We start from the raw sequence: 27758 nt of genomic DNA on the forward strand, positions 1-27758 counted from the left end.
TTAAGCTTAACAAACAGCTCAACCCTACTTCCAAAAGCATCTCCTGAAAAGGCGCACAGCCCTGAGGATAAACACTGGATGAAAGAGATGATTTAAAGGGAAGAAAGGAAGAAGGGGGAGAAAAAAATAAAAGAGGAAAGGGGGGAAAAGTGAGGGGGAGTTAGGGGACAGAAGAGAAGGAAGAAGAGGGGAAGAAAAAAAAAAGGAAAGGAAGTAAGACCAAAAGGAGGGGAAAATAAAGGAGACAAAAGTGAGAAGTGCTATGTGGTTTCAGTAACACATGAAACAAAATCATTAGGGAATAGAAAGTTTTTCAAATTAGCCTCTAATTAGGTACACACATTATTTTTATAAATATAAAATCTGTCACATCACCATTTTGCATCAATTTTCTAGGCGAATGTCCTTAAACAGAAAGTAGGGATTAAATAAAGCAGTGGGGCCTTACTTTTTTTTAACAGCAATCCAGGCATTGAAGTAAATTTTAAAATATAAATATTTCTAAAATAAATGGCAGTGACTCAACTAGCTAACATCATGAGCACGTGAAATTTATTTTGTAGTCGCTAGAATGAACATGACCAAGCGACTGAGCACGCGCACACGCGCGCACACACACACACACACACACACACACACACACACACACAAGAATGAATAGGGTGAGACACCTGCAGAGATTCTGTCTAGTCAAATCAAGTAACATCCTTAAAGATTCCCGCTTGAATCAAAGTGCCTTGAACATAAGAAACCATCCCTTCCAGGTCACCACAGTGCCTTAAAAGGAACTCCCTGTGCTATTATACAAGTATGTTCCCAAGGAAGTCCAAAGGGGAAGGTATACATGTATACATATGGCTGATTCATTTTGCTATACAGTAGAAACTAACACGACATTGTAAAGCAACTATGATCCAATGAAAACTAATTTTTTAAAATGACATCATACATAAAGTACATTAAAATACCAAAAAAAGAAAGAAAGAAAGAAAAGAAACCGTCCCTAGTGCCAATGATGTTGCGGTACTGAGTACTGGCATGAGGAAGGGGCTGGCTGCCCACCCTCAGTCTTCACCTGTCCTTTCTCTTCCTGCTTGCGATCTGCACCAGCTGCTGTGTTTACTCGCCACTCACTTACTCTTTATCCCCACAGAACCTTGCTTTCCTCCCCATTGATACTATCCTTCAGCCTCGGGCACCACCAAGGACCGTCTAATCTTTTGAAGCACCTCATCACCCCTTCATTCAGCCTCTCCCCTTCCCTGGTTTCCACAACACTGAAGTAAGAGTTTTCAAACATACTCTTAGCAACAGAACACTGCTTTCAGATGAGATCTTGCCTAGAACTCTGATTGATTACCATAGCTTTACAGTAGACTTGAAGTCGTGCAGGGTAAGTCATCAAAGTTTGTTTTTTTCAAAGGTATATTTGGTTATTCATTACATTTCCACAGAAATTTTTAATGAGCTTGGAAACTGCTACCAAAATAAAAAGTTGGGTTGTTTTATTGAAATTGCATTGATTCTGAATATTAACTTAGAACTGACATCTTAACATTATAACATTAATATCTTAACATTATTGAAAATTCCAGCAATGGATCTCTTAATGTTTCTTCTGATTCGGATTCATTAAGCTTTTCGGCTTCCCTCATAGCTCAGTTGGTAAAGAATATGCCTGCAATGTAGGAGACCCTGGTTCGATTCCTGGTCAGGAAGATCCGCTGGAAAAGGGATAGGCTACTCACTCCAGTATTCTTGGGCTTCCCATGTGGCTCATTTGGTAAAGAATCCACCTGCAATGTGGGAGACCAGGGTTAGATCCCTGGGTTGGGAAGATCCCGTGAAGAAGAGAAAGGCTACCCACTCCAGTATTCTGGCCTGGAGAATTCCATGGACTGTATAGTCCATGGGGTCACAAGGAGTTGGACACAACTGAGCGACTTTCAAGTTTTTTGGATCTGTGGGATTGTATTTTATCAAATTTGGGGAAAATGTGGCCATTATCTCATTAAATATTTTTCTCTCCCCTCACCTCCACTTCCATTTTCATGCCTCCTACCTACAAAAGCAACCCTGAGCTCCAGCTTCTGATGGCCCCCCAGGGTTGCTGTCTCTCTCTGCTTGAGGTCTCTCTCCCTATGCTGTGTCTAGAATAGTGTCCCCAGACAGAAAGCTGCTTGCTCTCCTTGTGTGTTTCCCTTCTCTCAAGGATCACAGCCTTGTGTCTATTATCCAAAGCCTGAAATATATTCTAACTAGTTTTACTGTCATGTACAGCAGGTGAAAGTGAAGTGGAAGTGAAAATCTCTCACTCATGTCCGACTCTTTGTGACCCCATGGACTATACAGTCCATGGAATTCTCCAGTCCAGAATACTGGAGTGGGAGCTATTCCCTTCCCCAGGGGATCTTCCCAACCCAGGGACTGAACCCAGGTCTCCCACATTGCAGGCAGACTCTTTACCGACTGAGCCAGTAAGCTACTAGAAAAATTAAGTAGTAAGCTACTTAAAAATTAAGCAGGAACTTAATTTTTATGTTCCTATTCCCCATGAATTCATCCACATTTCCCATATACTTTCCATCTTGACATAATGGTGTGCTTGTGTTACAAAAATCTCCTCACTTTATCAAGAAGGGTGTTTATGCCTCTGGTTTTTGTCCTCCTTTTATTTTATCTCCTTGACACAGGAGGTCCCTTCCTCTGTTTGGTTAAGAGTCCATTCTTAACTATATTAAGCTTCACAGTCATATTTTCAACCATTTTTCTCTGGTTTTGCTATTTTCAGGTTCTTCGTTCATTAGTTTCTTGTTTCTCATTCCATCTTATTGGATTCATTTTATGGTTTGCCACAGCATGTCATTTTTCAGAGAGTGCACAAGGGTGATAAAGTTTCTAAATTTTGTATAGTGTATATGTCTTTATTTTGTTTCTATTCCAAATAGTATTGTACAGGGTATAGGAGTCTAGGTTTAAAATCACCTGCCAGATAACTTTAACAGCACTGTTTCTGACTTCTTTTTCCACTGATGTGGCAGATCAGATGTTCACAGAAACCTCTTCAAGTTAGCACAACGGAAATTGCTGGGTGAAACATCTGGATGACTGGAGGGAAAGTAAAGAGAGTCCTTGGAGGCAGAAATGAGAAGAACGTGGCTTTCCCCACCCTTTTCTTCCTTCTTTCCCTGAGTCTGTCCTGGAGTCTCAGAGTCACCTTGGGTTGGGCCAAGTTTAAAAAAGACACTGATACCCACAAAGGACCATACCCATCTGCCGTCCCCAAGAAAACAATCCCTTTTTTGCTTTGTGAATCACTCTTAAGCCTTCATCTCGAGAGCCACAGAGCCACCACAGGGACAGAGAAAAAGAGAGAGAGGGAAAAGTGAGGGAAAAGGCCCTGGCAGTTCTCCCAAGCAATTTTTTCATTAGTCACTCTGATACCTGCCCTGCCAGACTCTCAAGTTTGGAATTTCTCTGGGCGCTCCATTGAAAAGTATAGTGGACTCTTTTTATCAGTTTTCTCTAAACTGACTTTGCATCATGTTTATTCTGCTAAGATTTCTCTACCCATCCAATGCAACCCACTCTTTATCCTTCAGGAATTCTTCAAAACTGCTGGCTGTTTTATGGCATCTTATTGCATTTTACAGCAAACTTTTAGATGTTTTTTTCTTTTTCTTAATATCTTTTCTCTTGTTTTGATGTACCATAGCAATACAACATTTTCTGAAGAAGAGAAAAATGTACCTATGCTAAAATGGAAAGATGCCCATGATGCATTCATTCATAAATCCATTCATCCTTCAATAAACTTCAAGAGGATCTGCTGTGTATTAGACATCGTTCTAAGCTTTGGGAAACAGAATTAACAAAACAAAGTGCCTCTTTTCAGAAGTTGATATCCTAGACTGTCAATAGGTTTTTTAAAAATACAACTTGAAGAACAATATTAATGACACAATAATACCTTTGTGTGCAAATGGGCATATCTACACCTCTGTGTGTGTGTGTGTGTGTCTTCTTTCAGATAGAATCTTCAGGGGATGCAATTAGAGAAGGAACATGTGAGAAGATTTCTTTTAACTGTTTTTATTTTTATTTATATATTGTCTGTTTGTACAATTGATTCAGGTTTTATACCAGATACTTGGGACAAACCAGTGAACAAGCCAGACAAACACTCTGCCTCCTTGGAAATCATATTCTAGCATGAAAAGTCAGACACTAAAACAATAAATAAACATAATTTATTTGTTTATTTTATGTAATAATAACATATTACCTTACATGATACATTAGCAGGTGACAAGGTCTAGGAGAAAAAAAATGGAGCAGACTAAGGAAAATTGCCAGTATGGCACATGGAGTAAGAAGCACTGGGTAGTAACTTTAAATAGGGTGGGAAGGATAGACTTCATTCAGGAAGTAGCATTTCAGCAAAATATTCAAGTGGAGTGGGAAAAGGGAAAGGAGAAGGATGCTCAATGTCACCAAGTATAAGAGAAATGTAAATCAAAAGTACAATGAGGTGTCACCTCACACTGGTCGGAATGGCCATCGTCAAAAAATCTACAAATAATAAACACTGGAGAGGGTAGATAGAAAAGAGAACTCTCCTACACTGTTAGTGAGAATGTATTGATAAATTGGTGTAGCCACTATGGATAACAGTATGGAAGTTCTTTAAAAAACTAGAAATTGAACTGCCACATGATCCAGCAATCCCACTCCAGATACATCCAGAAAAAATGAAAACTCTAATTCAAAAAGATACATGCAGCCCAATGTTCATACCAACACTATTTATAACAGCCAAGACATGGAAGCAACCTGAATGTCCATCAACAGATGAACATATAAAGAAAATGTATATATATATATATATATATACACACACACACACATACAATGGAATATTAACCATAAAAAGAAATGAAATAATGCCATTCACAGCAACATGGATGAATCTAGAGATGATCATACTAAGTGAAGTTAGTCAGACAAGAAAGCCAAATATTTTATGACATCACTTACATGTAGAATCTAAAATGATACAATGACCTTATTTATAAAACAGAAACACACTCATGGACATTGAAAACAAACTTACGGTTACCAAAAAGAGAGAGAGGAAGATAAATATTTAAAGATGAAATCTAATCCTCAAAAAAAATTCAAAGTTAGTCTTTGAGATGATAGAAAATTCAAAGAACTCTAAGTGAAATGATCTGGTCAAAGCAGTGAACACTACAGGGAAATGATCCCGTTTCAATTTCTTGCACTGAAACTAGCAAACAGCACGGCCAAGGACAGCCAACACTGGACGTTGACCGTGTGTGTGATGCAATTCACAGCAGCTTGCACACTAGAATCCTTCCATCAACCCTATCAGGCAGGTACCATTATTATCCCCATTTTACAGATGAGAAAACTGATGGACAGAGGGGCTAAGTTGCCAGAAGTCCCCCAGGGAGCAAGGGATGTGTTCCAGCCCCAGGAGTCCAGCTCAAAGCCCACTCCTCACTCCTGGGCTACCTGCCTCTTCCTCTCTGTCACCACATTCGTTCAGATGAGCAGACCAACAACCCAGCTTATTTCCCGAGGCAGAAACAGAGGCCCAGAAAGTCTTAAGGATTGCTCAATGTCCCTGAGCTGGTCTTCAGGCCACAGTTCTCCTTCTGCATTTCGAGACTAATTCATCAGCCTTGCTCACTACCGTCAAACTTTGAGACATCACTGCCAGCCAACTGGTGAGAAGGGGCACTGGCGTGAAGACGAGGCTGTTATTAGGGGCCATAGTGCTGCAGATGAAGAATTAAAGCTGTTGATGCACTGAAGCATTGAAAGGAAGAGGTGCATTTGGCGGGGGAGGAGAGGAGGTGGGCAGACACGATGAAGGAAGAAGTGACAGCCCCGTACAACCACCTGAAGGTTCAGGAACGGGGGGCATGAGAAGCCTGGGAAGAGGGAGGATGGACAGGGAGATCCTGGGGGGCTGGGTGAGGGGGAGATGGGAAGGCAGACAGGGAAAAGAAAAACCACGTTACTTATCATAGCGTGCATTTTCAGCACCAGCCCAGAAGTTAGAGAAAACCGTGCCTCACGAACCCAGGAAGTACAGTTTGGGATTGCAAAGCCTTCATCTCAGCAACATTTACAAGATCTACAACCCTGTGTGGCACTTAATAGGCACTCAGTAAAGGTTTGTCTCAATAAAAGAGACAAAAGAGGAAGATCTAAGGATCGCTTTCATAAAGAGAAAGGCACCTAAGGGAGTAGGTGCTCAATAAATATTATTTTTTTATCTGTGTACCATGAGCAGCCTGGAGAGTCGTAAAAGATTATCTGATATATTTCCAAAGAGCGCTTCGCCTCTGATTTCAATTTTCAAAAATTCCCTGGGAGGCTGTGGAATTTCTCACTGGGGACTTTTAAGAACACCTTCTTACAAGAGCCCCTTGGAGGGGTGGCTAAGATGATGTAAAACGGATAGATGAAGGAGGGAGGCTGGGCCAGATGACCCTGCAGACCTTTTCCCTCTTCGGTCCTAATTTCCATGTCATCCTCTCAGAAGTGGAAGTTTCCACTCTGTTTTTTTCTGTACGGCACACAATGAACGGGACAGGCCAGGAGACAGTGTCATCCCACCCAATGAAGATGGCTGAGTGATTTGGAAACCCTCCAGAAGGGCCTGGTTAAATTGTAGGCCATTTATTTCATGGAGAAATAAACCACAGAGAGCTTCTTTCAAACGTGCTCATGGAAAGCAGGACAAAATGCTGAGATTATCTGCTCAGAATTTCCTTCAAAACAGCCCAGGCAGCACTCATTTATTTTTGAGAAAATATATGATTAACCATAACTAACTATGAATTCAGATGCTGTGCATTAGACCAGCTCCTCAAAGTTTGAGAGCATTTAATATTATATATCGCTGCCATTTGGGCTAAATTGTTTTTTTAATGTACACAATATTACAAATTTAATTTGAGCTGTTTGAATCAGTCTGTAAAAAAGATTTGATTATACCTGAGTGTTCTGGCCCCAGCTTTTCCGTATCTCAGTAATCTTGGCGGTAATTGGCTGATTAGGCGTCTCACACTCCATCTTTGCCTCAGTTTCCATGGTAATGGTACAGGAGCTATTATAGATGAGAACTTCATCTCTTTCCACTTTAGGGCTGAAACGAGAGGGGAGGTTAAATGGGGTGTCATCAATCTTAATGAAATGCAATTATTTTTACTCTTATTAATCATTGCAAGCCATTAGCTTGTGGCAACTACAGGCCACCATTTGTCAAATTTTGCAAATTTCTGTAATTTTGTTTCCATTCTTTTATTGTTTATTTGTTTTCCCTTTATCTGCACACCCTGCAATGAAAATGCACATGGTAAATATCTTTCACTGAGGCCTTTCTCTTTTCCAGATCTATCAGGAACATTTAGCAAAAGCTTCTCCAAGCCCAACTGAACAAGCAATACACAGATAATACTTCCATTTCCAAAAATGGAAGCAAATGTTGGGGAAAAAAAAAATTTTTTTTTTCTTTACCCCTTCTCTCTTCCTGTTCTTACACTCTGTTTGGGGAGTGAATTGCTGAATGACCCCAGGGCAGATGGAGAAATTGGAAAACCCACACAACTGGCTAACTGGTCCCTAATTCCAACTGTGAAAAAATGAGCTCATTTAGGCTTTCAATTCCCTCTCCCCAGCTGATGGCAATGAGTCTCTGTTGCTAGCAGTGGAACATTAACTTAGTAAATTAATTAAACTTACTTAACAGCCCAGACTAAGGAGATTCGATATATGTGCCAGTTATACTACCAGCCACTTGCTTTAAAAGTCCTCTTGCTTTAAGGAGAGAAACCAGAGTGGATTCAAAATGAAAAACAGCAGTGTGGCATTACAGAAAGTCTAAAAATATGTGGTCCAGTGGAAACGAGACCATAGAGTTTGCAGGGTATGGCCCCCAACAGGTGTGATATTTGCTAAAGAATAATCCTGGCTTTAGGCATTGTTGCAACTAGCTCCTAGATGATTAGTTATGATAATGCACGATGTTTTACACTTTTTAACAATTTCACATGTATGATCTCATTTCAGCCAGTAAAGTAGATAGAGGCATAAAAAAAAGTGTAACCCAAAGAGACCTGAGGATTTGCATAAAGTCAAACACGAAAAGTATGACAGCTCCAAGATGAGGCTCCAGGGGTCCCAACTCCTAGAGCAGTACTCCTAAGTTTTGAGATGGAGCATCACAGCCAAGATGGCCGATCCCACGGGAAGGCCAGGATTGGTGATGAAAAGGGCAAAAGGTTACTGCTTGAGAAACTGTCATGTCGAACTATATTTTTTTCAAATTAATGTCAAAAATGGTTTCTCCCACACTTTGTTAGAAGTAATGAGCAGGATAACTGTTACACCTACTTAATCTCCTCATCTTCAGGCTAGAATATTCTCAGCTCCATATCCACCCAACACACGACTCCCATACTCATTGTCTTCTGGACCTACTGTACAGTGTCAATATTTTAACATTGTGCAGCCCAGTTTGGCTGACCTTTGAGGCTGTGGTTTCCCCTTACCTAAGCCCTCCCCACCATGGCACTTAATACTGTATTCATTTTGTAGCCCCCCAAGCTTAAATTGGAGAAGAAAATGGCAACCCAGTCTAGTACTCTTGCCTAGAGAATTCCATGGACAGAGGAGTATGGCAGGCTACAGTCCAGGGGGTCACAGAGTCAGACACAACTAAGTGACTAACTTTCCCTTTCACTTTCAAGCTTAAATTAAGACGACAGTGAACTTGAAGTCTCAGAGCCACGACAATTTTCTGAGGAGCATTATCATGCAGAGTTGAGGCTTGGAAACTGACCAGCTAGATTTAAATCCCTAAACAGATATCTACCATCCATCTGACATTGTGAAAACATGACTCTCTAAGCTTTGGTTTATAAAGCATGTTTATAAAATGAAATTACTAATCATAAAGAACATGTTTTCAAGAGGTATTGGGGCAGAAACCAACACAATATTGTAAAGCAATTACCCTCCAATTAAAATTAAATATATTTAAATAAAATAAGGTACTGGGGAATGGAGCAAAATGAAGCCAACAAACGGATCTGTACAGAATCTGGCACTTGGAAGTGGCTGATCAAGTCAGCCCTTGTTAGTTTTGGGTGGTAGGGATGTTGGTGGTATTATTGTTGAAATGTCAATGTGGGAATTTACATTCATTGTTGTTCCAGGTCATCTCACTGATGTGGACCCAATGCTCAGACACATTTGGAATCTGAGCCTATAATGTAGCTACACATCCATTTAGCTGAGCCATCATCCAGTGGGTAGACAAAGCCACAGCATTTGCTCCTAGAGAGTTGGTTGCACTCAAAGATTCAGTAAAGAATAGAAAACCAATTTAACTTCTAAATTAAAATATGACGTAATGTTTAGATACCTATGGAAATATGAGGAAGTAGAATGCAAAATTCATCTTCCAAGTGAAACACCTGACTTCAAAGCAACTCTGTTTGTGCCAGGGCACTTCACGCTTTGCAGCGAGACCCTTTCTTTTGCTACTGGAGGTGGGAGTAGAGGAGTGGGTAGAATAGTTTAATAGAATAGTAGTTTCACCACTGCCATCGTAAATCTCTTATAATGTCACCAGAAAGGAAACGAACTTGGTTTCCCACACCATCCTGTTCCTTGTGAATCGGTTCCCAGATTGTTACCATTTCTGAAGACTCACAAACCATCTGATTAATAATTCATTCTGGAATTTTGTCAGGGATAATACAAGCCTAGCTTTCTACATTTTCAGAATTCCCCTTGTTTTGCTTTGTAGGCAAGGGAAAGAATATTTTCTGTCACCTCTCCCTGTTCTGTGCTCCCCCTCACATTCATTTCCCCCTGCGGATCTTCACTCATATGAGCAGGTTTTTTGCACTCACTATAGGATGATCTCGGATACCGAGGGAAGAAGCAACCAACTTCCTTTACAAACTTTCTTGGTCATGCGCTTCCACCTCCTAATGAGCCTTCATGTACCCTTTCTAGTTTCTTCCACAGCAAATGTCAGAGTAAAATGGGGTAAGTCGCTTGCCTTCCTTCCGCCTGCCTGTAGCAATGCCCTCCAGTTCACAGTGGATTGTTCCATTTCACTAGTGATTCCAGAAGCATGATATGTATCACCTGCCATCAGAAGGTCACTCTGGCTGACAGTGTCCTAGACCAACTAAACAAAGCCTGTTCCTTTAGCAAGCCCTCCAATAGCTGGTCCCCCAGTAGACGGTCCTGCTGGTATCTGTCGATCTCAGACACATGACAGAAGAAGCAGATGTCATGTTGGGACCACTGATCTTCCTGGGAAAGACCAGTGATCGTGGTGTGGAAGGGCCCACCTCCTCCCCACCTCTGTGAAGTCAGGCATAGGCCTGCCCACCATAGCACCCCTGACTCTGCCTCCCATCGTCCTGGGTCTCCAGGCTGCTTCCCACTCTGTGTGCCTGCATGTGCTTCCCAATAAAAGAATAAAGTGAAGAATATCATGTTCTTCTTGCTCTAAAAGAGTTAAAACCCCTTTCTGCTCCTTAGACTTTTTCACAACTTTTAGCTCATTATTTCTTTTCTCTTTTCCTTTCTGATTATCTGACTAGAATATTTTTCATTAAAAAGCCATCACCAAGATGAGCAGAGACACCAGGATATCAACAATAGACTAACATTTGCAAAATTTCAAAATTTCTTAATAATTACTATGCCATGTTTTCCTCCACAATCATCCTATGAATTAAGGAATGCATAGATTTAAATGCATAGATTTAATTAAGGAATGGCTAGATTTAAATATAGACATATGCATATGTAGAGAAATACACAGGTAGATTATATAGTGGGCATGCACACAAATATTTATTTTGACAGAATGTAGAAAGAATATTTGGTCCACGTGGTGGTAGAGAGTTCTAGAACCTAAGTTTCCTGAGTCCTGACCTATTTCTCTTTCAGTTGGTCTGATCAGACCCAAAGGTAAGCAGGTAATTTCCTTGTACTCGCTCCCTAGGGGAGGCAGTAAAATGCTGTCATTCTGTCTCCCTCACTTAGCCTGAAATTGCTTCTTCTGTCTCATCTCCCGGACCCGCACAGCCCAGCCAAGCCTCTTGCTGCCGATGCTGACAACACAGCATCATGCTGAGGACACCGTTAGTCAGAAGCCTTGGGTTCTAGCCCTGATACCACCAAAGCTTGACAGTGTGATTTTAGAAAGATACTTAGTCTGTTCTTAGAAAATAATTCAAACTCCTTACTATGGCCTTCAAGGTCTTCGTGCCTCCCCAAGCTCATCTTGAACCACTTTACTTTCTTCCTACCTTACTCCTGCCCTTCTGACCTCTAACAGTTCATGAAACTTGATGGGTCATTTGTACTTGCTGCACCCACTGTCTGACTCTCCATAATGACACTTGTCTTTAGCTCAGCTTAAAAGACACCTCTTCTGAAAAGTCTCCTCTGAGCCAAGCCAGGGATCCCATATCTGACCATATATCTGGAAAAAACTATAATCCTAAAAGATACACACTCTCCAATGTTCACTGAAGCGCTATTTACAATAGCCAAGATAGGGAAGCAAACTCAACATCCATCAGCAATTGAGTGGATAAAGAAGATGTGGTACATGCACACAATGGAATATTACTTAGCCATAAAAAATAATGAAACAATGCCATTTGCAACAACTTAGATGGACCTAGAAATTATCATACTAAATGAAGTAAGCCAAAGACAAATATAATCATATTTCTTATATGTGGAATCTAAAAAAAAAATGATATGAATGAATTTATTGACAAAACAGAAATAGACCCACAGACATAGAAAACGAACTTACAATTACCAAAGGGGAAAGAGGGGGTAGGGAGAGACAAAACAGGAGTTTAGGATTAACATATATACAAAATAGATGACCAACAAGGACCTCCTGTATAGCACAGGGAACTTTACTCAATATCTTAAAATAATCTGAAAGAGAAAAGAATCGGAAAAGAATATATTTTATATATATATATGAATCACTTTGCTGTATACCTGAAAGTAACACAATATTGTGAATCAGATATACTTCAATTGTAAAAATAATTTTTAAAAAATAGCCTTTACTGTTTTCTATCACTCTATAGCCCTTATCACAACACATGACCACCTTGTTTATTGTCTAGCCCCCTCCTGACCCTTAAAGGTAGGCACTTTGCATCCTATCCATCATTGAATCACCAGCTTCTGATATAGTAACTAGAACATAGTAAACATTTGATAAATATTGGATAGATGGATGGGTAGATGGACAGTTTGGGCATATTTTTGCCACAGATATGAATATCTGCTTTTGCCAAATGACATCAAATTTATAGTGGTAGTGGCTGGCTGAGGAGTAAACCATTTGATGAAATGTATCCCTTGTAAAGATCCTGGAAAATAGTTCCCTGGGTTCACAAGCAGAATCTTAAGAGGAATGAGGTAAGCCATTTAGCACATGATTTTCCTAACTCCCCTTGTATAATTTATAATGTGTTTCTGATTAAGAAATTGGTACCTATTCACTGAAAAAATTACATAAAAACTCAATGATGAAAGCAAATATGATCAGTCCTCCAGTCCCATAGGGACAGGCACCCTCAGTGTTTTGGAATACTTCCTTCTAGTCTTTTCCCAAATATTTGTCATATGTGCCTACAGACACAGGTGCTATAAACACTGTCAGGATTACATTGATGCAATATTTTATAACCTGCACATTTCACTCCTTAATATATTATAAGCATTTCTCTGTTTGGTTAAATATTACCCATCATGATTTTTCAAGGTTTCTTAGTACAAACACTTCATTTCAGCCTTTTTTGTTGTTGTTATTATACCTAAAACTTCAAAGACTATAGTTTTTCAAAAATGTTACATATTTCTAACTGCTTTCTTAAAATCCTGAAAGTGAAATTGCTGAATTAGAGTATGAAAAATTATAAGGTTATTAGTGTATATTGCAAATGATATTCATAGAAAAGGGCATAGTTTTTAGTAGGGTCTGAGGCTCAGTGGTAAAGAATCTGCCTGCCAGTGTAGGAGACACGGGTTTGACCCCTGGGTCGGGAAGATCCCCTGGAGAAGAAAATGGCAACCCACTCCATATTCTTGCCTGGGAATCCCATGGACAGAGGAACCTGGGGGACTACAGTCCATGTGATTTCAAAGAGTCGGACATGACAGTGAATAAGCACAGCCCTCAGCCACCTCCTAGAGAGAAGAGCATAGAGGAACTCCAAAGAATAGTTTAGGGACTGAAATAAAGTTGTCAAATTCCAGGGAGCCCGGACCAGCTGACATACGCTTATTGATGCCCAGCGTCAGCGTGCTGAGATCCAGTCTCCCCTGAGCACCACCTGCAGCCCCATTTCCTATGAGCCCTAAGCAAGCTTTTCCCCACTAGTCCAGATAACAACCTCAAGGAGGCCCTTTCTTCCTCTCACTAAATCCAAACTCCTGGTGGCAAATTCACTCTAAACACAGACTGTCCCAGGACATCAGAAGGCTCAACTGCTGTGAAAAAGGCTAGTTCTTGCTTTTCTTCTGGGTAGTCGGTCTTAGTTTTATTTTTTAATGAGGAAATAGGCCTTCATTAAATAATTGGATGTAACCACTCTTGATAAGAAATAAAGAAGGACACTGGGCCACGTTCAGCACTAACACATCACACTTCATAAAACAGGAGCTGCTTGTGAAAATGAAGTCCATCTTGAGCAACTGACATGGCCACACTTTCTAAAAAATTTGTTTAGAAAAGGTGATTTTTACCTAGAAAGTTGTGGTATTTGTTTTTTAATTAAAAAAAAAACCCTTATAAGCTTATAACTTCTAAATCTGAGATCTACAGTCCTGCCTGTGCACCCCCACTTCTTTTGAATAAACATTGTACAATCTGCTGGATTTCTCTATGACTTTTTCTCATACTTGTGAATCTGTTTGGAAAGAAAAGAAAAAGGAGAGGGGAAAAGAGCCTTCTGTTTTTCATAATGTCTAATCTTTTTCCCCATTGGCATTCACCAGATGTTACTTAGGATTGGAAGATAAATATTAAAATCTAAGCAAGAACAAAGCGGGCTGTTTACTGGGCAGATTTTTCAGATGTTCTCTTGAACACTTGAAAAGACAGGAGACGCTTTGATATGCAGGCTGGCTGGAATCCACAATGGAACAGTCCCTCCGACAACAGAACTGGCCCCAGGGCCATGTCCACCCAACATGAAGTTCCTGATGATTCCATCAATCCACTGGCCATGCATTTGTGTGCAAAGTCAGGGAGGGAGAGGACTGAGTTACCTGATGAAGAGGCCTGAGAACGATGGAAGGATAGACTGTGTCCAGTGATCTTGTGCCAAGAGGCATCGGGAACTTTGTTCACAGATGTAGAAGTAAGGCCATGATTCCGGCAGGCTCTCTGTCCCCACAGTGATGATCAAATCACAGTGCACGTAGCTGCAGCTGGAGGTCTCGCAGTCCTCCTCCACAGGCCTCAGGTCACACAGGGAAGCTAAGGACACTGCAGGAAACCGTCACTGGTTTAGGTGATAACCACAGAAAGAACTGAAGGCCTCACATTGTTTCATCAACCAAGCTCATGTGCTGTACTTTAACCAATAGGAAAATAAACTTACTCATTTGCTCTTCTTAAAAATCAGAAAAACAAACATCATATATTAATGCATATGTGGAATCTTGAAAAATGATACAGATGAACCTATTAGCAGGGCAGGAATAGAGAGACAGACGTAGAGAATAGACATAAGGGACATGTGGACATAAGGGTTAGGGAGGGAGGGTGGGTTGAACTGAGAGATTAGGATTGACATATATACACTACCACGTGTAAAACAGACAGCTAGTGGGAACCTGTTGTATAACACAGGGAGCTTAGTTCTGTGCTCTGTGATTACCTAGATAGATGGGATGAGAAGGGCGGAGGGGAGTGGGACAGAGGTTCAAGAGGGAAGGGATATACATATACATATAGCTGATTGCCAGGTGGCACTAGTGGTAAAGAACCCACCTGCCAATGCAGGAGCCATAAGAGACGTGGGTTTGATCCTTGGATCAAGAAGATCCCCTGGAGTAGGAAATGGCAACCCACTCCAGCATTCTTGCCTGGAAAATCCCATGGATAGAGGAGCCTGGTGAGCTATGTCCATAGGGTTGCAAAAAGTCAGACATGACTGAAGCGACTTAACACACCTAGCTGATTTATGTTATTATACAGCAGAAACTCACACAATGTTGTAAAGCAACTATGTGCTGTGCTGTGCGTAGTTGCTCAGTCTTGTCTGACTCGTTGCGACCCCATGGACTGTAGCCCACCAGGCTCCTCTATCCATGTGGATTCTCCAGGCAAGAATACTGGAGTGGGTTGCCATGCCCTCCTCTGGAAGATCTTCCCTACCCGGGATCAAACCCAGGTCTCCCGCATTGCAGATGGATTTTTTACCATCTGAGCCACCAGGGAAGCCCATGAATACTGGAGTGGGTAGCCTCTCTCATCTCCAGGGGATCTTCCTGACCCAGGAAGTGAAGTGGAGTCTCCTGCGTTACAGGCAGATTTTTTACCAGCTGAGCTCCCAGAGAAGCCCAAAGCAACTATATCCCCAATAATAAATAACACATGTCCATATATGGAAAAAAACACCACAATATTGTAATTATCCTCCAATAAAATATATTAATTTTTAATGTATTAGATATACATAATACATACAGAAGGATATAAATCATGTTTTTGTAAAATATGAATCATCCAAAGAAGAAAAAAAACTCATGTGAATGTACCACAGGATCAGCCAACATAACAGTCTAACACCGTCACAACGCTCACCAATCTACGTGCTCCTGGCCAAGTCTACCACTTCCTCCTCATTCTCAGAAACAACCATTAGATGGAAGGTGGTTGACTTTTACTTCCTTTTGAACTTTAGAAAGTTATACATGGCATAATATTCTTAGACCTGCTTTCTATACTCAAGTATACTCTATACTTATGTTTCCAAGATTTAGCCATATTTTCACACATAACTGCTGTTCAAATGTTTTCATTGCTGTTCAACACTGCTTCGTGTGAAAGTACTACAATATATTTGCCTATTCTGTCACCAGTGGACTTTGGGGGATTTCCCAGCTTTTGCCACTACAAATATGTAATGCATTTTCTTTAGCGTATATGTCTCTAAGAAAATTGTTTGTCCCATTTTACTTTCCTATCTTTATGGGTTCCCAGTAATCCACATAATTGCCAGCACTTAAGATTATCAGACTTAATTTTGGTCAGTCCAGTGAGTATACAAAAGCATTTCATTGTGACCTTAATTTGCATTTTCATCATCATTTTTTATATTGAACAGTTTTTTGTATATTTAGTAATAACTCCTATTTTCTCTTCTATGAACTTCCCATGTAGGTCACTTGCCCCTCTGTTTTACTGGAATGCTTATATTTTCCTTATTGATTGTGCCATTTTATATTCTGAGTACTAATCCTAAAGAAGTTACATGCTTATTAACATCTTCTCCAGGTTTGTGGCTAGACTTCTCATTATCTTTATGGGATCTCTTGATTAACTGAAGTTCTTGGTTTTCATATAGAGAGTTCTATTAACATTTCATAAAGAAGAAAAGCAATGATTTGAAGCTCTCTGACCCTGAGACCATTTCTTCCCAGGTCATGAGACACAACGTAAAAAGCATCACCAAGGCAGACTGGCAATAACCTTTAACAGGAGGATAAACAAGTCTGCCATTTCCTACTTTCTTTGGAGTAGGAAATGACAGCCCATTCCAGTATTCTTGCCTGGAGAATCCTATGGACAGAGGAGCCTGGCAGGTTAGAGCCCACGGAATTGCAAAGAGTTGGACATGACAAAGTGACTAAGCACGAACAAGTCTCTACGTGAGATGGTTTGGGAGTACCTCTGCCTGAAAACTTTAATCAAATAGAAAAAAACAAATTTTCTCTACCCTTCTACCTCAGGAGCTAGCCTGTTCACACAGGTACAGGACACGTGTTATCAAGGACTACGAGTTTGAAGCTAAGACACCTGCTCATATCACACGACTGCATGCAGCAAGGGATGGGGCAAGTACACAGGAGGGTTTGCCATTACTCATTCACACAAAAATAGTTACTATTTTTGCTGGTTCATTCTGAAGCACCTGACACATAGTAGGTTCTGTGACTGTGTTCCCAAAGAATTACAGCAGTTAAAACATCTGGAAAGTAAGACTCTCACATGGACAAGGAAACATGAGAACTTTCCAGTTAGTAAGCCCTAGGGCAAATAAAAACAGGCCTAACACCTATAAAATAATGAACTCATTATGGGTGATTAGGTGGATGCAAATTGACAAGGCGGATTATGATAAATGCCCAGCACTGGGGATCAGAATCCAAGAATTTTACTCAAGGTTCTGCCACGAAATAGCTATGCAACCTTAATCACTTTAAGTTTTCACACCTCACAGAAAAAAATCAGTTTCCATGAAGAAGTCATATCGTATAATTCAAGATATAAATGCAGGAAACCAAAAGATCAAATATCTTGCTGATTTTAAACAAATCCAGAATGTTAAACTGACAAGGTGCTATAACAACCTATCGTATGAAAAAGTAAAATTCTTCTTTCATTAGAAGTATAATTTGAGGGAAAAGTGAAGATGCGTGTGTGTGTGCTCAGTCTCTTCAGTCGTGTGCGACTCTTTGCAACCCTATGGACTGTAACCCTCCAGGCTCCTCTGACCATGACATTCTCCAGTCAAGAATTCTGGAGTGGGTTGCCATGCCCTCTGCCAGCGGATCTTCCCGATCCAGGGATCGAACACAGGTCTCCTGCCATCTCCTGCATCACAGGCAGATTCTTTACTTCTGAGCCACTGGAGAAGCCCAAAAGTAAAGATGAATGACCCCAAAGCAGCAAAAGGACTTTTTAAAAAGCTCCATCTTTAAAAAGAAATGTATTGAAGTATAGTTGATTTACAATACTGTATTAGTTTCAAGGATACAGCATAGTGATTTCATATTTCTACAGAGTCTCAGAAGAGAAATGCCAAAATGTTTACTGATACAGCAGTTCCCAAGGTTGTGCATTTCTAACAGACTCCCAGGTGCTGCTACTGTTGCTGCTCCAGTAATAATAATTTTTTTCAATAATCCTTCCATAATAACATAATCCTCAGTAATAATATCATTGAGAAGCATTATGTTAGAAGAACTGAAATTATTCAGCTTTCCCAAGGACTTCCAACTGATAAAGGTGAAAAAAATAGAGTGGGGAGCATTAGGTAAAAGGACAGAATTCTCTGGAAAGAGTAACTGTGACACACTTGAGGGGGTTACTGCTGTGAAAGTGCCCGCTAAAAAAATCTTTTAAAGTATAAGATTCTTAACTAACTTGATTCTATACAGTCCTTTCTGAAGGAAGAGGAATTATTAGTAGTTTTCAGCAATTTCTGAGATACATCCCTCTGACAATTTGATGTCCATTATAGACCTACTTCTTAGGGGAAAAAATACATAATCATAGTCTCAAAATATTTTATTCCATTTTAGAGATTCATAGAATCCCCAACTTCCATCTTGGATCTTAAGTAAGAAACCAGTGGAGTAGATTTCACAAGTTCCTCCCCATTTTTAGACATCCTTTAAAAGACTTATTTTTTAATGAAAAAAGGAAAGTCAAATTATCCATTTCTCCGGAATAAATAGCAGCCCTTGCACAATCAACGAGTGTTTGCTGACACCTAGTGGTAAAAGTAAGAGGCAGAGCTTCTCACTCATGTTTTCCTCTTAAAAATCAAGAAATTTTGAAAAGTCTTTTTATAAATTTAACTAAATCTCATTAAATATAATAATTTATTTTATTCTCCTCCTATGAGTTATGAAACTCCCAATAAAACACAACTTCTCTAACCCTGACTTCATGGTTTTTAAGTTTGTACTTCTGGTTGCCTTGAAACAATAGCAAGGGGTTGACTGATTTAAACAGTATATATGTGAAAGCCGCACCTTCCCCCAGGAAAAAAAAAACTGTAGCAGCATTTCTTAAATACTAGGACCTGGAAATGGTTGATTTTATGTTTCCCTGGTGACTTGGAGGGTAAAGAATGCTCCAGCAATGTAGGAGACCCAGGTTTGATCCCTGGTTCGGGAAGATCCCCTGGAGAAGGGAGTGGCTATCCACTCCAGTATCCTTGTCTGGTGAATCCTGTAGACAGAGGAGACTAGCAGGCTACAGTCCACGGGGTCGCAATGTGTGGAACACGTCTGAGCAACTAACAGTTTATGTTTCTACCATTTCCCAATTCCCTTATTTATTCTTTCATCAAACATCGATTTTGCACATCCCCTAAGCCAGGACAGTTCTATGCATAGGAGTGAGAGCAGAGAAACAGATATATTAACTTAAATTTTCTACCATATCCTAAATTTTCTACTGCAGATCTTAAGTAGAATAATACTCTCTTCTATAATGTTCTGCTTATATACATGATGATAATAAGACCCTCAGATTCTGGTATTTTAAACCAGGGTTGTTTCTTTTCCCCCTCCTCTCCTTCCTCCTTCTGGTCTAAGACAATACAATGTAAACTGCCATCACAATAGTATTAAACATTATGGAATGTTTGTCCAAGCTCAGATGAAGTGATGCTTTTATCACTGTAAGTCTTTTACCCACAGTCAAGTTGCTAACACATAAATTAGGAATATAACTTAAAGCATCACACAGAAAACATGAGGGCAAATGGTTTTTAAGTGCACAGATACAAGATGTATGACTATGCAAACAAGATAATCAGGTGGTTTAGCTGACCCTGTAGTGAATAACGTCAATTTTATCCCTGAAACATTCTTTTTCTGAAGCTCAGTGGGTAGTTACTATGTGTTGTGAGCTTCATGGGAAAATCAAGTCTTGCACTTTGCATTCTTACTCCACCCCCCACCCCACAAAGACATAGTTTCCCATGCCATATTTTACATGATGACTGCAAAGCTTAAAGGGCTTCCCAGGTGGTTCAGGGTAAAGAATCTGCCTGCCAATGCAGGAAATGCAGGTTCAATCCCTGGGATGGGAAGATCACCTGAAGAAGGAAACAGCAGCCCATCCTAGTATTCTTTCCTGGAAAATCCCACAGACAGAGGAGCCTGGCGGACTATAGTCCATAGGATTGCAAAGAATTGGACATGACTTATCAGCTGAACAGCAACAAACAACTACAACAAAGCTTAAAGCAATGAGAGACCATGGTTATTTTACCGAGTTACGGCTCAGATATTTACCTGGACTTTACAGAATAAAAGGATAATGTCAACATTGACCCTTTTGCTTATAATAAGATTCAGGACCTGAACACACTAATGTGCAAGACATTTCCAGCCAGATGATATAATCCCTTCACAAGTACTTCCAGTAGGCAGACATTTCCAGCAGCCCCACCTCAGGAGACCAAGAGACTAGTTTCTCCCTGATGCCTATGCTGCCATTGAAACTAGTATTCACAACTCAGAATCACTTTCCCCATCATCACAGAACTGCTGTCAAAAACATGTGATAAATTTATGAGTCATCTTAATAGGCGGTCCTCAGTACTAACTACCACTTTACATGGGGATCAAAGAAAACTTCTTAAACAGGAAGAAACAGAAGTATTGAGTCAATAGAGCATGAATTACCAAAGAAATGGAGTTATCCAAAGTATGCTAATTTCACACCTACTCTTTATAAAACAAATATGGTGTTTTTACTGACCATCAAGGGGCAGAACCAAGCAGCTGAAGGCAGACACCGTCGCGTTAGCCAAGACTTGACAGGGAGCACCACACACGGCAGCTGAGATGTTCCCAGGAGAAAATCCTGTTCCGAACACATGCATGAGCCTCCCGCCTAGGCGGCCTTTAAAGACAAAATGAGGAGTTTACCATCACAGAGGTAAATCTTTTTTTTTTTTTTTTTCTCAAAATTCAAGCCCATGCTTTCTTGCTGCCCACCCTTCTTTCCATGCCCACCGGAGTCCACCCAATTGGCCTGAGATCCCCAATTTTCTCAGTTTCCTCTCACTAAGCTCTGAGCTCTGAAGCCCGTTCTGTCAAACCCAGTCATACTCAACAACCTATGAAAAGTGTCATGATTCTTATGTATGAAAATAATGCTTGTTTATAAACTTTTTATACAGGAGAGTACAAAATGAAAGTAAAACTTCCCTTACTTACTTATCTCACTCCCTAGAAAAAGACACGCCTAGTTTCTTGTGAATCCTTTAGGATTTTCTAAAGCATATAGACTATTTTATTACAAACTGGTCATTGTATACATAGCATTCTACGACTTGTTTTTTTTTTATTATAAATGCAGCATAAACATCTTTCCAAGCATAAACATCTTTCCAAGTCTGTATATATATATAGAGAGAGAGAGAGAAAGAGAGATCCAGCTCTTCATTTTAATAGACACTTAGAATTTCATTATATAATTATGCCCTAATTTACTGAGCAATTTTCCTGTTGATTGCTGAAAGTAAAAGTGAAAGTCACTCAGTCGTGTCTGACTCTTTGTGACCCAATGGACTATACAGTCCATGGAATTCTCCAGTCCAGAATACTGAGATTGAACCCAGGTATCCCACATTGCAGGAGGATTCTTTCCTAGCTGAGCCACCAGGGAAACCTAAGAATACTGAAGTGGGTGGCCTAGCCCTTCTCCAGGGGATCTTTGCAACCCAGGAATTGAACCTGGGTCTCCTGCATCGCAAGCGGATTCTTTACCGACTGAGCTATCAGGAATAGTTCCATAATTTCTCCCCTTTTGCTGCAATTAAAAATGCTGCAATGAACCATACACTTATATGAATGAAAATGATGCAAACTCTTAGACATGGAATTACTAGGTCAACAGAAAAGTAAATTTTTAGTTTGGAAGGATATGGCCATATTTCTCTCCAAAATAATGTTGCCCTGGTTTACACTCCTACCTGCTGTGTGGGAAGTATGCCTATTCAATGGGTAAAGTCAAGACAATATGTTTTGCTTCAGTATGAGAACCAATAAAGGAAAATGCTGGTTGAAATTGCCAGTGCACGCTGAGATTCCAGCTTCTCCCACCCTCATGTCAGGGCTAGGTGGCACTTACACAGCCGCCTGACCAAGTTTTTGCCTGGGTACATTCTCACCCCTGCTCCCTTGCTTAAAAATCATGGACTCAGAGAGTTGAAAGGGGAACTAGGGAGGAAAAACCAGCCCTAACCTTTTATCAAATAAGAATACTGAGGCTTGGAGAAGGAAATGGCAACCCACTCCAGTATTCTTGCCTGGGAAATGCCATGGACAGAGGACCCTGGAGGGCTACTGTCCATAGGGTCGCAAAGAGTTGGACATGACTGAAGTGACTTAGCACACACTAAGCAGTGACAGGCATGACTTTAAGCACTTTGCCTTATGTACTGCTTCACTTAATTTTCATAGTGACTCTAAAAAAGTGTCCATTATGTTCCTTATAAGCACAGACAGGGACTAGAGAGCTTTTGTACCTTGGAGAAGGAAATGGCAACCCACTCCAGTGTTCTTGCCTGGAGAATCCCAGGGACAGCGGAGCCTGGTCGGCTGCCGTCTATGGGGTCGCACAAAGTCGGACACGACTGAAGCGACTTAGCAGCAGCAGCAGCAGACTGTGAATTGGTATGCTCCTTTGGAGGGCAATTTGGTAGTACCTAGCAAAATTGAGCACTGTGGGTTTTTTTGACTATTTGAGGGGATTCTGACAAAAATAACATTGGTTGCACAAGGATACGTGGCATAGCAATTTGGTGATGAAAAGAAAGGGAGAGGGAATTTTTAGGTCCATTAATAGGGACTGGTTAAATTATGCTGCAGCCATGTTGTAAAGTACCACATGGCTGTTAAGACTGAAGTGGATCTGTTTCTACAGATGTGGATGGATGTCAGTAACACATTACTGGGTAAATAAAGTTGTAGAGCAATGTATGTATTTGAAAATCTTTTTGTATATGTGCTTGTGTGTAGAAAAGTTGTGGAAAAACATCCCAGCATTCTGTTACGATTACTTTTGGAGAATGAGACTTGGAAGTGGGGGGATGATATCCCTTGGTCCTTTATATATTTTGTATTTTTCAAAGCTTGTATCATTTTTTGTAATTAGAGATTTGAATAAACTTTGAGGAAAAAAAAAAAGAATGCTGAGGCTTGAAGAAGTTACCCAGCTAAGATAGTAACAGACTTAGAAACAAGCCGCAATCCCTATAGTATCTCACTCAGCTGAGGTCGGACACATTAGCTCCAAAAAATGGATTGGGACTTCATCAGTCTAAGACCCTGCTCCATGACTTCTAAACTTTCTGCATCCCAAACACATTTGAACTATCTTAAGTGTGTTTATGTGCTAAGTCACTTCAGTTGTGTCTGAATCTTTACAACCCCATGGACTGTAACCCACCAGGCTCCTCTCTCCATAGCATTCTCCAGGCAAAAATACTGGAGTGGGTTGCCATGCCTCCTCCAGGGGATCTTCCCCACCCAGGGATGGAACCCACATCTCTATGTCTCCTGCATTGGCAGGTGGGTTCTTTACCACCTGGGAAGCCCCATCTTAAGTGTAGGAAGACATTAAGGGAACAGAAACCCAAACCTTCACTGTAAGAAAAGGCAAAGCACACTGCAGTATATCTCAAAGGAGAGAAAGTTCAACCAGTGCAGTTGTACTGCACAATTGGCCTGTTATTGATGGAGTATGAATTCATCTGTGAAATAGTACAAAATGATAAAAATTAATCATATTTAATACGTTTAAAACAATTCAAATTGGCAAATAGGTCTAAAAATAGATGAAGGCATTTATGCTCTACTTAAATGATCAAATTATGAGCTCTTACAAATGGTATTATTTAATTTAAAACACAAATTAAAGTGGGTTAATGCATCAAATTAAAAGACAATCAAACACTTAGAGAATATGCACAATCTCCTCAACAGAAAGAAACCCTCATAATTGGAGCATGACGCAGTTCTGGGAGGAAGCTGGGACTGTAAGAGGCCAACCGGCTTCTCTCTTCTTCTGTTCAAACTGATGCTGACTTCCTACCTTGTAGAGTGGTGAGAGGAACTATTAATTCACTTACACAAAGAAAGCTCTCCGCCTCATCTGTCTGACTTACCAAAATTCTCAGTCACTGCTGTAATGGCCACTCTGGAAGTGAACACCAGGACGGATGAGGCCCACCCTCTTATGCGGTCGTAACCTCTGACTTGGTACTCCCCAGTCGGAAGGGATGGGACCACACAGTGGAGAAGAGTATGGTTGCCAGAGACACCCAAACAAGGGGACATCCCAATAAAAATGTCTACGTTTGCAGCTCCTGAGATCCGGGCTACCGAAAAGGTTAAAACATCATCAGTCTGAGAAACAGACAGCAATTCAGGAGTGAAGGCACTGCTGTAACCAATGACACCTATCTGATAGGAAAGTCCATCTACCTCTATGTCCAGGGCAGCAGAGCCATTCCCTGCAGGAACAGCACATTGGATGAGCTCAGAGCCGAGGCTCACGGTCAGGCAGGCCTGCTGGCCAATGTAGACTAATGTTGAGTTCAGTCCCTTCAGAGCTGTGCCCTCCAAGGTCAAGAGGCTTCCACCATGGAGGCTGAAATTCTTGGGGAAATAATGAAACACTTGAGGCCAAACATGGAAGTGTCTGGAAAAGTTACCAGAACAGGCATACCCATATCTTGCATGAAAAACAGATAAGTAATGAGGTCCAGGGGACAAATCACTTATCCAGCACGCCACGTGGCTTGCATTATGGAAAACCACAGTGCAAGCAAGATGATCATCCACAAACACCACTGGCTCATCAGTCATTATACCTAACCTCTGACCCCTAACCAGCACTGTGGTCAGAGACCCACTGATGTTTGTGGTCCAATTATCCATGATAGGAGTTGTCTCTTCACACAAGAAAAGAGTACAATTCCCCTGACATGTGCTGGGAAGTCCATTCACCAAGACAGTGACATTCAGGGTGAAGGAAGCACCAGGCAAGGGGTCACCCACAGGGGTAATCCGGCAGAGGATTGTCTGGTCCCCAAAACTCAAAATCACACAAGTAAAGGGACCCGAGAGGTCAACCTCCACTGACCCCCTGCTGGAGTGGAAAGCCAAGCCCCTCACTGTGAGAACAGTCCCTCCACAAGCAGACCCACGTGTTGGGAAAATGGCGGTTATCTGAGGCATCACCACACACTGCTGGGTCACCGCAGACATATCAGCAAACCCCATCTGCCTCTGGTGTACTTGGAGAGGATACAGGCCGGCCTCCAAAGCGTCAAGAGGAAAAGTGCACCCAGCCAGGCTCAAGTTGCTCCCAGGAGACAGGGTCTGGAGATCACAGCTCAAGTTACCCAGAAGGACCACTGAGTCGGAGAGATTTTGTCCCTCTACATAGAGCCTCAGGCTGTGATTCGTGACTTCTCCTCGTGTGGCAGTGACCACTGGTGTTGCTGCCACTTCGTACGTGAAGGTGAAGCCCGTCCCCACCAGGTGAGGTGGAGGTTGGTGGGGGAAGGGCTTGCTGCCAGCCCAGACCTCCACAGGGACTGGGGCGCTCAGCGGTAGCTGGGCTGGCAGCGGGGTCTCACACCAGACGTTGGTCTCTGTTGAGTTCACAATGTCACAGGACCGATTGCCCACCAGCACCCAAAGCAAAGCTCGGTCCCTGCTGAACCCTCTTCCTGAGATGCTGAGGATGGTTCCACCTGAAGCACAAATATTGAGAAAAAAATCTGAGAAGCTGGTATTTCAGAACTAGGAACTCACAGCAGCTGTGTGAGCCCCAGCACAACTAAGTGAAAGGTGGGGTAAGTGTTAGTGAAATTCTTTTGCCTCACCCCACCAGTGTTAAATGTATGACCATTTTGGCAGGAGTCAGATGGGCTGAAATTCACATGGCAGTAAAACAACACAAATTATTCTATAAGAAGAATGTTTATAAAATTTAAGACAAAATATATTTTCAAGTATATTTATAGCTCCTAGACAACTTCGACACTAATGAAAAATCAAATTTCTTGAAGTGCTCTCATCATCTGCTGTATTATCGTACATGCTATTCTACGTTATTCTATATATTACCATGTAGAAAGAGTATATGTATAATTCATATATACTTATGTACAACGTATACGCTAATAAAAAATCAAATTCTCTAGTCTTCTTATCATCTGTTGTATTAACTGCCCTATTATTCCATATTATTCTCTATATTATTATGCAGAGTATATGTATATTGTTCTATATATGACCAAACTGACAGCATATTAAAAAACAGAGACATTACTTTGCCAACAAAGGTCTGTCTAGTCAAAGCTATGGTTTTGTCAGTAGTTATGTATGCATGTGAGAATTGTACCATAAAGAAAGCTGAGCACCGAAGAATTGATGGTTTTGAACTGTGGTGTTAGAGAAGATTCTTGAGAGTCTCTTGGACTGCAAGGAGATCAAACCACTCAATCCTAAAGGAAATCAGGTCAGAGCCACTCACCCACAAGAGACCCACAGCAAGGCTGGATGCTGAAGACTTCGGTGATGTACTGGATGTGAAGATCCACCCTACAGAAAATGAGGAGATGGTCATGAAATAACTAAAAGTCAGGAGAAGAGAAAAGAAGGCACAAAACAGCAGAGATGAGTATATTAGAGAAGAAAAGAGAAAGGGGGCTGTGATGGAAAGCATATGAGACCAGCACTGCACACCAAAGAAAGAGGGAAATAGTGTAGAAGAGAACCCGTGGGGGACGTGTTCCTGCACAGACATCAGGTAGGCACATCAGTCTCCTTGAGTTTAGCCACTTTCTGGAATGAAGCGAGGGAACTGCCGGAGAAATGCTGGGCAGAGGGACTTCAGGGCAAAGAGGACTGAGAGCCGCTTGTGCAGTAATTGACAGCATTTATTCAAAGCCCAAGATACAGTCTAGTTAAAGGTCTTAGTGAAATCAGTCTCTTATTAAGCACAGATCCTTCCTCCTGACATAGAGGTGCCCACCCCACCCCAGCCCAACCAAGAGACATGACATCTTAGCTCCAGAAAGTTCTCCTTTCCCCAACTAGTAAGCCAAAAATTGGACTTGAGAGTGAACAGTCCTGTAGAATCTCTAAGATTTGTTCCAATTTTAGGATTCTCGTGTGTTTATCTCTTAACTTCAGAGGAAGAAGAAAAAAATAATGACCTAACTCAAAGCTAGAATTCTTCAACTGAATCATTAGACCATCAGGAGAGCTATAACAAATGGCAGGAGTCCACCTCACCCTTGTGCGTGAATGTGGACTCCATTGATGGAGACTGAGATTCCATGGAGCCCGGCAGGCAGCGGGGGGAGCACCACCTCCAGGCCCTGAGCTGTCTGCGCTTGGACCCAAGCCCTGGTGTCCCCAATGCGGACTTCAGCATCCAGATCTGTGTGGTTCACTGGCAGCACCATTCCAATGGAAAGGATCTCACCTCCTGTGTTGAAGAAAATCCATTAGCCCCCGTGAAGTGGATTAGTGCTTCAATCACGTATTCAATTCTAAAACTATCTTTTCGGATTAAACACGTGGTCAGCAGTGTGCATAATACTCTAATCAAGAGTTTTAATGTCAACCTAATTTTTTTTTCATGAAACTTACAA

General features: G+C 41.1%; 1 protein-coding gene across 3 annotated transcripts in view; it reads right to left on the bottom strand.

Annotated features, from left to right (window-relative positions):
- The window catches only part of PKHD1 (PKHD1 ciliary IPT domain containing fibrocystin/polyductin), a 448361-nt gene that overhangs the window by 360774 nt on the left and 59829 nt on the right, over positions 1–27758 (bottom strand). For all 3 annotated transcript variants that reach the window (XM_088831516.1, XM_055406831.2, XM_088831515.1), the window contains exons 29-34: positions 27397–27592; positions 26633–26700; positions 24252–25847; positions 20837–20980; positions 14374–14593; positions 7033–7183 (exon numbers count right to left, since the gene is read on the bottom strand). In XM_088831516.1, the coding sequence (XP_088687642.1) occupies positions 7033–7183; positions 14374–14593; positions 20837–20980; positions 24252–25847; positions 26633–26700; positions 27397–27592 (2375 nt within the window). The remainder of the gene's footprint in view (positions 1–7032; positions 7184–14373; positions 14594–20836; positions 20981–24251; positions 25848–26632; positions 26701–27396; positions 27593–27758) is intronic.

This window comes from Moschus berezovskii, chromosome 23 (assembly GCF_049115385.1).
Source record: "Moschus berezovskii isolate FMDL1 chromosome 23, NW_MosBer_1.0, whole genome shotgun sequence".
In the NCBI taxonomy this organism is placed as follows: Eukaryota; Metazoa; Chordata; class Mammalia; order Artiodactyla; family Moschidae; genus Moschus; species Moschus berezovskii.